Genomic DNA, 12,195 nt, shown 5'->3' with positions numbered 1-12,195 from the left:
TTTTGGCTTAATTGTTCTATTAATATTAAAAAATCTTAATTACTGTGCAAAATAGTAGTACTATTAAAAATACTTTTAACAGCAATAATAATTGTATATTTATGTTTTGTAGGTACAATAAAATAAGAGTAAAAGGGAGATTCACTTTTTTTCCTTTTATAAAATGTGCTTGTTATTTAGGGTATCACACTTTCAACCAATATACTGGCTACTGTTCCCCCCACACTGGAATTTTGCAAATAATATCTACATGAGTACAAGATAGTTACAAGAGTGCATAAGGCTGATGTTTGAATCACCAATTGATGGTGGTAAAGACATATTGTATATATATAACATGGTGTACACTCAGTAATTACAGTTTAAGGATTTGATATTAATAATTACATTCCACAACCATTCAATTATAGCTTAAATACTTGATTGTGAAATACATTAAGTATGGAGGTTATAATTACTTGCTGCTCTCATTTTTGGTTTGATCTTGCTGTGGCATAACACTACAGATTCAGCACCAAGGTGGTTGATTAGTTCATGTAAACGAGTAAATGTAAATTAGCATTCAGTGCAGCAGTCTATGGGCTGAGCTAATTTGAGTTGTATAAACATCATGTTTGATTGCTGTAATGAGATAAGATTGCACGTTGTAACAACTGATAATGTAATAACTCTGGATAATGTGTTAACTTTTAATACTGAAATACATTTTGCATTTATAATATAATGGAAGCATAAAATGTAATAACTATAGGATAATGTAATAAACTTGTTGAATGGATAATGTAATAATGATTCTTATATTATCAGGTGAATATTGTTAATGAATAATGCAATAACTTTAATGAATAATGTAACGGCTTACTATAATCACTGTTTTGTGTTGTCTCGATAACTTTAAGTGTCACGTGTACAGTGGCACACAAGCTCATTTACCCACAAGCATGCTGGCATACATGGCCCCACACACACACACACACACACACACACACACACATACACCATTTCATTTTCAAAAGCTCTTACATATTGTGACTACCAAATGACAAATGTTTCTTAAGTTAATATTTGATGCTTATCGGAATGTTCCTTTTGAAATCCTTAAAGGATGTTCTTTAATTTTTTTTGAAATGTTGTTATTTTCCAAAATAAAAAAATACCCAGCATTATTACATTATAATAAAGTTAGTGCATTATCCAGAGTTATTACTCTATTGGTTGTTATACAGCTTTTTACTTGCTTGCTAAAGTAATAATAATAAAATACTTGGGATTTATCTTTAAAAGTGTGTTATCATGTTGTATTTTAGAACAGTGCCTTGTATTATCAGTTGATATGTTCTGTATACGTTTCATTTAAAATATCTGTCATAAAAAATACAACTTGTGCACTAGCAGATTTAAAAGGTGTGGATATATTTGGAGGCCACTGTAAAACTGTGAAGGAGTTTCAGTATAAATTTGTGACAAAGCTGACCGATGCCTCTCACATGAAAAAAGGTTTCTTTATCATCAGGTGTTAAGTAGGGGTTATGACCAGTCAATTAATCAATTAGCCAATGCCTGCCAGCACAGATCTACATTCACATGCACTCAAACATTGACCAGGATGAAACTGATGACAAAAAGCTTATGTACTACAAGTTTTGTAAAATTATGAAAGTAGACCCTTAACACAGCTACACATACGTTCACTCTTATTAAAACAGGAAGGAAGATGTATGTGAAAATACTCACAAAATGTTTTGTCTAATTTTGCCCTGACTTCAAAAATTCAAAACATCAGTAGGCAACTTCTATAGTATGACAAGTGCAGTGATCATTTTCAAAAAATATTTTTCAGAATGAGTAGTATTTTCTTCACTTTCAAGTGCATTTTAACAGACAAAACCAGTGACTTTTAAAATATACATTGGAAGTCTCAGTAATTAAATACTCATCTTAGCTGTCTTTCAAGTATGACTTAAAATTACTTTAATAATGATAATAACAAATTTGATTTGAATCAGCAGTTATTGATATTTGAATTTTCATAAAGGGTGTTTTCATCTTGGTGTCTCCTCCAGTGAGTTGCTAATGTAACTTTAGTTCAGAAAAATACTGTTTTAAAGTCTGGTACATTTTCTTCCATAAATCATCCTGGACGTTTTAAAGACCTTGAAATGAATTTACTTAGTTCACTTTGCTTCTGTACCATCTAGTTTCAGATCTCTTCATCATACTGTTCTTTATTTTGAATACAAGAAATTTTATTTTTATTTTTCTTCAGGTGGGTTAGATAAGTTTATGAATTTGTTATTAATATTTGAATGAAGCAATTACTGCAAGTGAAAGTGCTTTGAGAGAAAAGACCACCATCTAAAGATGTAATCCTACATGAACGTTAATTAATTTATGTTTGCAATGAAATTACATCTGTTGTATAAATGTACCCTGAAGTTAAGCTTTAATCTAAGAATGTTATCCCAGCAGGCACAACATTACATGCCAATATTGGAAAGTATGCATATTGTCTGTACTATGCTCTGCTACAGCCCATTTCTCTATTTATTTATTTATTTAGCATACAGCCTTATTCTGTATAACAGGCTGAGCTCATTTTACTGCTGGGAAACAGAGTAAATGTAGCTAGGTATATACTGAAGCCACTGAAGTCAATTACCAAAGGGCGCAGCGGCTGTTAGAAACCTGAGATTGTAACTTGCACAATCTAAGGCTCAATAGTCATTTTCTATTGCTTTAATTTATATATGTTTTTTTTTTTTTTTTGAAATTTAACCACAATGTTGTGCTTCTCATTCAATGAAGCCTGTGTACATGGGACATTTTTTCAGCTGGGAGAGCTGGAAAATCATACAGGTAAAGTAGGCCTACATGCATTGCGAAGGTGGTGCTCAATAAAGCAAAACTACAGAATCTGATTCTCCTGCTCCCAAAGAAAAATCTTTCTGTGAGGGAGAAAAGCAGTCATATTTTAGAGAGACTGGCTTCTTTGCCACCAGATCTATGAAAACTGCATGGCCATCCTGGTCCCTGTTAGGCAGTCTGAGCAGTGTGGTAATCACTTTGGACGGCTGACTCTGTCCAGCGCTGGCTGGTGTTGGGAAACTGGGACCGCAGGCGAGAGGAGAAGAGGCGCGCCAAGCAGCCGAGGCCAAACTGCGAACAAGCTGAGCCCGTATCAAGCGGGAAGGGCTTGATATGGGACGGCTCTGTACAACATGTCACGGGTGGCAACGCTAGTGACAGCGCGCCACAGCCAGTGGCAATCCATGCCTTCATATGGAAATGAAAGACACTACTTATCCAGGAACAGAAATGCTGCCCCACTGCTGTACAGAGCTCCCACTCATCATTGCACCGGCCAGTCACCGTTTTCAGTGGCTGGCTTTGATGCTATGTTGTCAATTGCATTTAATGGCATGACAATGTGGTGTAATAGTCATGACCTAGTAAGCATGAGATTGTCTGTTTGAAGCTTAGGTGGGGATGCCTTTATACTTTTGTCTGAGGCAATTAGCAATTTAGCAATTGAATTTCTTTTCCAAATTTCCAGCTATATAAGTTGGAAATATATGAACACTTGAAGCTATTTAATTCACCCTGGATAAGGCTGTTTGCTAAGCAAATAAGTGATGTTATGTAATGTGAGCCCATTGAGGAAAAACAGAGAGTTCCTCCAAAGCACTTCTGTGGGGCGCTAAGACACTCTGGTCTTTTGATTATATTTATACTGCTAAAGATTGGCAATTATCTTACAGTTTTGTATTTCATACTGAAATCGGCCTCAGTAAAAATATATTTCTCCCGCTGAGAGATGTTGTATTTTCCAGAGAAATCCCTAACTATTTAATGATAATTCTGGTAGTCAACACACCCACCGCCAAGTCCAGCTTGGTCTGTGATTCTCTTTTAGACTAGAAGGCGGGGCTTTGGAAAGAGCCTTTCTCTTTGTGATGCACCCATTTTTATTTGCCTGCCAACGTATTCTCTAATCATGTTTCCCGTTTCCTTACTCATCTTTTGATGAAGCAGCAAACGGAGGAGGGCCTGTTTTCCTGGTTCCATCACTGAATCACTGCCGGACCAGACCGGAACCTCTTTTTCTCCTCATTCTCCTCCAAAAAAAAAAAAAAAAATTGGCTGCAAGATATTTTATACTGGCGCAGCTGATCCTCGGTGTGAGTTTTGGCTGTCCTTTACTGAAGGATTACGTTCTCCTTAACCTTTTTTCGTGGTATTTTCAATCATTCTTTCAAACGTGTCCTCTCTAAGCTGTTTGTTAACCTCCATGGAACGTAGATGGATGGGAATTTATTGGAATAGCTACGTTTTCAATGTCAGAGAAAGTGAAATCTTTAGAAACATTTACTCCACAAGGATCTAGGAGAATTTTAGTCTAGAATGTACTGTGACTGAATGCTGTTCTACATTGCTGGGATCTAGCATTTTATCAATAAGTCCCTCTTGACATTTTGGCCTTTCTGATATTTAACTTTGTCATCTGTTGTCACTCAGAGTCATTTCACCAGAAATAAATATACTTTATATTCAGTGAGCACACTGCCTCTTCTCATGGGTCGGTCTAGTGTGTTTATAGCATTTCAAGCATTAAGCAATGCAGTGGAGTGGTTGGGGAGCTTGACTCGCAACCAGAGGGCTGCTGGTTCAAATCAAGTGTGGAGGACTGTCTTGCAGAAGGGACTTAACCTGAATTGCTTCATTGAACACTCAGCTTTATAAGTGGATAATGCATAAAAGGCAAGCTATATGAGTTTCAGTGCAAAGGTGCATCTGCTTTGTGTATAAATAATAGAATAATCACAGACTGAAGACCCAGCTCTTTAGAATACCTCTTGGTTTATTGAATATTACTGTAGGGTATTATGCCTTTTGTTGAAATGTATTTTAGCACTTCTGTATGCAGTATGGCACTGGTTACTATAACACTGTGAGACAGACACATGTCCTGTCTGTACTGGTATTGTTATTATTGATATGGCCTCAGTGTATGCACTTTTGTGCCTTTTGCTTTGTACATTATTCAGAATAAGAACATCTTTTCAAGTGGCTAAATATAAGAGTTTCAACAGAACAGAAACCTAATGCAGGACGTTTGAATGGCTTGGTTTTTGTATCATACCTTCACCTCAGCTATGTACTCAGATCTTCAAATCTTGAGACCCCAAGTTTCTTTTGGCTCCCCACCAGTATCGTCCCTTCTATCCCTCCCTGATGGTTAATTTCTGAGTTTGGAGGTTGACATGACTGCATGTCAGGCATATCACTAGTGATCACTGAGATGGACTTCACCATCCTGCCTTATACCGGCAGACAGCACAAGCAGGCCAGGGACAGTGGAATATTAGTGGCGGGGGAGGGTAGAGGTTCACTGCAGGTGTCAATGGCCAATGGCCAAAGGAGGGATTGCAAGAGGGACAAGTGTAACACAAAATCAAAAAAAATTGGCTGAAGATATACATACTGTAAGTCACAAACAAATACATCCAAAAGCAAAACAGCCTCACACACACACACAAAAGCGCTTACAATCTGACGGCCCTTTTGCTGCTTGCTGCTTCTCATAAATGTAAATTTTTCAAATCCCTTATGTAACAAGCATGCTTTTCAAAGACTTGAAATGTTCCTTTCAAACTGATGGGTTAAATGAGGCCATTTTATTTGTTCGGTTGTCAAGAAACAGAAATAAAAGGTGTTTTATGGAAATACAGTAAAAAAAAAAAGTTTTAGGCACCAGATAATCTTTTATTTGCTGATGTTTTGGCAGGAGGTGCTACTTCTGAAAAATTATTTTGTCATGTAAAATTTGATATTATTTGAAACTGTCACCAGTAGTCCATGATTCAGAGTGTTGGCAGATATTGTGTGAGCACTTTTGATTAACACAACAACATGCAATACAGATCCAATTTAAAGTTAATGTGAAATGACAGTGCTGCTCTGCACAGATTATCAGACATACTAGTTCTATCAGACCTGCTTTCAGCATTAGTGTGCATTAAGGAAGTACTGTTATTGTTTAACCTGCAAAATCATCAAGAGTTGTGTGCATTTTATTCCTCATGCATAGTTTCCTAAACTGGTGTTATCACCTGAAAATGTTGAACTCCATTGAAATTTTACCCCAGATATTTTGGTCAAATGTCGGAGCCAAGTTTATTTTGAAGCAGGCTTCGGGGAGTTTTCAGATTTTAAAGGTCATGTTACTGAGAACGTCATGGCAATTGAGTGTGACTCCAGTTGTGCAGTTGTAAAGATAGTTGTTTGATTGTGACAGAATTTTGAATACAACCCAAATGGACACTGGTCTCATCTCAAGAGGTGTTCTTTTCTCACCTTGAGAAGAACAGCAATGTCCCACTAAGTTTCTTAGTGTTGTTTCAACTGCACTCCCCTACAAATCCATGCATATAATGCCATTTTAAAATATTTTTCCCAGAATTAGAAAATACTGACCTGGTTTTGCATTTACCTGGATTTAACCTCTGTATATATCCAAATAGTACATATGAATCTGATATGCTATTTTTGTTGCAGTCCATGTTTAAACATCATCCATGTATTTTGATTTGGGAGACTAGTAGCTTGATTGAGTTTAAATGTTTCTTGATCCAGGGTAAGAATCTCAAAGAAACTGAACTTCTAGGGCTTCCGGAAGCTGGCTTGCAGATAGTGTCATCAAGGTACTGGGCCTGAATTGTTTTAGTAAATAACTGAATAAATTGATAATATTTATGCTTTGTAAAACTGTCGGCTAAGCAACTCAAACAATGGTAAAATGAACGAGATGAGTGTCCATAGTATTGATGAAGCACTTCATGAATTTAATAGGTACATCAATAAGGTATTCAAATAAAAGCTTTCAGTCTGAATGCATTTAGTTAGTGATGTTGAACTCTTATTTCACCCAAGGCTCTTATTTTAAAACTCACTGGAATTAAACTTTTTAATGTGGTCAATGTTGTGTGGTTACATATTTTGATTATATCTTGATTAAAAAAAATACTTTTTCACCTTGGCAAATTTGAATTTTCTGATTTGTCCTAACATCATTCTCACTCAGTGCAGGAATATTTTCTTGCATACCAAATTATGCACAGCCTTGATGTGACGTAGATAGAAACAGCATTTGTCCATTTATATGTATGGTACATTATGTTTGTATGAATGGAAGCTTATCACCACACTTGTACACTGTGACTTGTAAAGGGACAAGACAAAAATGTGGCCTTAAAGCCGATGAGGAATGATTTCATGGAAATCTTTGTATAATTTATTTGAAATAATGGTATTCCGGTGTGTTGATAACTCTGGTGTTTCTCTATAGAAAGGTAACCTTTCTCTTACCTTTCTATAGTAGTGAATCATTTACCACTGATTTCAGGTCTTTGAGGCCAATTGGAGATTTGTGTATTTTTTTATAAATCTGTTGTTTATAGAGTCTCATTTGCTTGGGCATAGAGTCTTATTATTAATACTATGAAAATTTTAATTCCTTATAATGAAGTAACACTTAAACCAAAAGTACCCCTTTTGTGGTGGATTCAGATATGTCAGTATTTAATATATGTGTGGTATCTATAAAATTTACAACTGTCAGTTTTGCTTTGTGTGCTGGTATGAACGGTCATTGAAAACAGCGTGCACTGAACAGCCTTACCTTCTTGTGTTCTATATTTTCTGATCTACACATGTGAATTGGATAAAAATTACTTGTGTATATAGGTCTGGGTTAGGTACTGTTTTCTCAAAATACCATTGCTCTCTGTACTTTCAGTATTGCGGTGTCAATCTTTTGCTGTGGTTTGCCGTTTCTTCTCTCTCCCTTTTTGTCTTGTCAGTCATGCTATTTTGAATTTTCTTGTGCTTTTTTGTGTCTTCTCTTATTTCAATTCTAGGGGCCCACACCAAAAAACAGGGTGACGACATGTCCGATAACGACGGTGATGAAGATGAAGGTATTTCCCTTGGTGGTCAAAGATGATGCATGTCTGAAATTTTTTTCAGATCGTTTTATGTTCCTTTACTGAAATTCTACTCTTAAATGTACGATCATCTTAACTCCAAGTTTTTAACGCACCCCTGTGCATTTTTATTGTTTTATGCCATCGATCAGTGGAGTCATCCGATTCATTTGTGAGTGTGATTGCTGTTTGCTCAGTAACACAGTCATATGGGTCTTGTTTGTTGAAAGCGTGATATGTTCCTCCTTGGTGTGAAGTGAATTCAAGCAACTACCGTGTTATCGACTACCTTGAATAGACAGATGAGCCCAGTTCTTTATCTGTGAGATCCAGTAATACAAACTAGATGTATAGTTGCCTTTGGGGAGGAGGTCATGTGCCTGTTTTTTTTGTTTTGTTTTTTTTTTGTCTTTTATATGAATGTAATTTGAAAGTAGTAGAATGATTAACAGATACCCAGATGAGCATCACAATCTTTTTTCAATTATAAGGGCAGAGATCTGGGAAAAATTTCTGTCCTTGAAAGGCAGGGTTGCATGAGTGTTTCACAAAGAAAGGAGAGTTGGCAAGAAACTTCTAACAAGCTTCTAAGAGTGTGAGCACCTAGAGTGTGCTCGGATGTGCAGCAAAACAGCTCCCATGCCCCAAAGGACCAGGTACTTATTTAGTTATCTATTAATTTGCAAAGCTGTACTATATTGATCATGTAGAATGGGATCACATTTTGTCTACTAAGAAGATGCCATACAAAGTGGGGTATTTGAGGAAAATGATTTCTTCAATTAGGCAATGCTAGAGCTAGTGGTTTATATTAACAGTGTATATGCACCGGGCCATGACAAGTGTCAGTGTTCTCTATAAAATCTTGCAGAATTATTTTGTGCATGTAATTCAGAAAATTGTGACTTGAGTATTATTTACTTTCTCTGTGAGCTATACCTCACATGCCTTCTTTAGTGATGTTGTTGATGAGTGATCTTTTTTCTTACAATATTACCTAAACCACCAAACCTAAATATACATAATATTTGGTCCTTTTGAACTTAGGGTTATTTGAAATTTCTTCATCAATATGCGCTGTAATGAGGCTAAACAATTCAAGGTAAATTGTTACTTAATTTTTTTACTATGTTCTTAAATTCACTTAGCAAATATCCTTATCTATAGTATTGCTCAAGATGTTTTGTCAAAATTACACATATAAACAGTACATACATAGAAACCTTAGCCAGCTATAACGCCATTACAAGCTAACGTCATTATACACTTATATTCATTTCCAAATTTGGCTTTGAAATGTTTTGTAGGCCTACTATTGTTGACACCATCGCCTACATAAGCTGTTTTTTAATCAATGGCTTTGTGTAAAACGTTAGCTAGCTTACTAATATGAAAGAAATAGCCTAGCTTTTATCATGGCCAGAGTACGCATATTTAACATGTTTCATACAATTGCCTTTCCTCCAGATGCTGTACCAGGTTACTGTTTTGAATGTTTCTTACACATAATGGCATTGCTTTGTCTTACCAAATGGTATGCTGCCAGTTCACACACAAACCTGCTGCTGCCAACGTGCGTAAATTCCAATTGCTGCTATTAGTGGAAGTGCTGATGATGCAAGGGGCTGTACTCACGCCCTCTCTCACAACTCTCACACGTAGCGGACACTAAATAACAATTCTAAACTGAATTAAGCATGCACTCGTCTCGGGGGAGAAGTTCTCAACCACTGATTTTCTTATCCAGTTGTATTTAGCTTCAAATTTTATTTTTAGCTGTAAAAAAATTACCAAGGTCCGGACCTCGGTGACCTCAAAGCTGGTTACAGGCATGATTACAACAGCATCTTTCTTTCATGTATTCAAATCCACACCCTCATGTCCAGCACCCTAACCGCTACATCACACAATGGTGAAACACTGTCAAAAGGTTTCTACTGAAAGGTTTCTACTATAATACCTCTGATGTCCTCATCAGGGTGTTCCATGCCTGAATGAGTTTACGAGGAAACACGACCATATTCTGAGTTCAGATGCTACACTCCACTCGTACAGAGAGTGACAGAGGCCATGGAGCACTTCCAGAGCTTTTTAGTTACTGTTCATGGGGCTTACTGTTAGAGTGACTGTGCAGCTGCTACAGTATGTTCCACAATACTCAACCTCCCTGAAACAACTACTGTAGTACTCTAAAGCAGGGATCTAATTTCACAGGGGATCAGACCACGTTTTTAAAATGTTGTGCTAAAATGCCCTTCCAGTTTATGGATTAATCTGCTCCACTAACCACATTGGAAGAGTTGAGGTTCTGGCTTCATGTGCACAACTGATATATTGAACCAGAAAAAAAAAATAGCGCCAGTGAAGGAACAAAAGGAGTAGAAACCCCTGAGGCCTGAAGTTGAGAAGCTGGCTCTGCTAAAGTACTGTAAATACCAACAGATCACGGTTTTAACACAAGGATTTTTTTGATGTCATTTAGGTGATCATAGTACGGTATTACATAAGGGAAAACATATGCCTCATGAAATAATCAGATTTAATTTGTGTGACTGGATTAAGCACTGTTAAGTGTCAGAAAATGCCACTGCTTTCAATGCTGGAGCCAAAAAAGCCAAAAAACATTAAAAAAAAACTATTTCTTCATTACTGTATAGTTTTGCATACACACATACACAAAGTCAAAAAAAGAGCAAGAGGTCTGCCTTCCTAGTAAAGTGTCAGCCTCTTCCACTCAAATAACTTTTACATTACATTACAGTGCGCACATCTCCAGCTGGGGAGAATGACATATTTCTCAATGACATACTTCTGACGTGCTGAGTTTGAAACAGTTAATTACTAGGCAGACTGTCACCTCTTTGTCTCAACAAGGTATTCCAGCAGTTGGTAGGGAGTCCTGTCGTTAGAGTTGTTAGATCCATGGTGTTCTGGTGATAGAACAGCACAAGGTCAAGATTTCAGTGTAAAAATAGAGACTCTCCCATGTTGTTACTGCTGTCACATGATGATGCCCTCCTAGGTGTTGGAATGACATGTCATAGGGCCCTATGCAGCAGTTTAAGTCTTAAGCAGAGACCAGAGACTGTATTGGGGGGATCCACAGACGAAGAAAAGGTGATGAGGGTCTGTGGCACTTATCGATTAAAACTGCTCAGGGACTGATACCGTTGTCCGGAAGCAGGCCTTGAGTGGTTTATAAAAGTTTATTTGAGGTGTGGGTTAGTGTGAACTTGGAATTGTTGCAGGATAGTTGTCAGACCATAGTCTGAGGAAAGGTTACAACCTGGTCATGTTCAAAATAAAACAAGCAGTGCTGTATATCCGCTTCTCTTGACAAGACAATACATGTTTCCAAAGATTTTGCAAAGTATGAACAAGAATGCAGTTCTAGGACAGAGGTTGAGAATATTTACTGAGTTTGGTCATGCTAGCCACGGCTTATTTCAGGCAACAGCCCGCAACAAACAACAGTCCCTCAAAAATGCATTGGGCAGATAGTAGCCAGGAGAATAGGGAGATATCTGGAGCCCTGAACAGACTGAGAAACAGCTTTATCTGACAACAAAGGGCAGGCGAGCAGCCAAGGGCACAGCAAGACATGAGCCTCGATGCATTAGGCACAAACACAATCAACGTAATTGATGAATGATGTTTTCACATACTGTATGTCTATTCTGTGACAATTCCATTTTTCTGCTAAACTCCTTTGTAGAAATCATTCATAGCCATTAGTGTTTTTTTCAGGCGATAAATAATGCTCTTTATGATTCTCTCTGGCATGTAAACCACTAATATTGAATACCATTTTGTCAGTCATCTGAATGGACCATTTTGGCACTCAAACACTGAAAGGTGTTTCAGGTGTGGCTGTAATCTCTCATTTCAATAATTGCAGTTTGAGTTTCTTAATGGGGCCACATTGATTTATTATATCCGTGTGTGGAACTAAGTTTGTTGCAAGTGTTGTCTGCATAAAGAATTACTTTACTTTTAACATCTCTGACCAATTCCCGGGACAGTTCCCATTTTGCAGAAATAATCCTCTCCTAATTTAATTAATTCTTCTCTTCTCTAAGAGTGCAGTTAATAAGTGGAATGAAAGCGGTGATTGTTTCATGAAGAACAGTGACTCATAAAATTCCAAAATGCCTTATTTAAAACACAAACCCTGTTTTGGCAGGGTTTAGCAATATCAGGAATATGCCTCTTT

General features: G+C 37.0%; 1 protein-coding gene across 2 annotated transcripts in view; it reads left to right on the top strand.

Annotated features, from left to right (window-relative positions):
• nlgn3a (neuroligin 3a) overlaps window positions 1-12,195 on the top strand; it is a 159,225-nt gene that overhangs the window by 53,217 nt on the left and 93,813 nt on the right. The window contains exon 4 of one of the 2 annotated variants that reach the window (XM_036547588.1): window positions 7,917-7,976. The exons of the other annotated variant lie outside the window; for it this stretch is intronic. Coding sequence (XP_036403481.1) covers window positions 7,917-7,976 — 60 coding nt within the window. The remainder of the gene's footprint in view (window positions 1-7,916; window positions 7,977-12,195) is intronic. 2 annotated transcript variants of the gene reach the window in all.

The sequence above is a fragment of the Megalops cyprinoides genome, chromosome 16 (assembly GCF_013368585.1).
Source record: "Megalops cyprinoides isolate fMegCyp1 chromosome 16, fMegCyp1.pri, whole genome shotgun sequence".
Lineage (NCBI taxonomy): Eukaryota > Metazoa > Chordata > Actinopteri > Elopiformes > Megalopidae > Megalops > Megalops cyprinoides.
The sequence above is the reverse complement of the archived record's forward strand: the minus strand, read 5'-3'. Positions and strand labels throughout refer to the sequence as shown.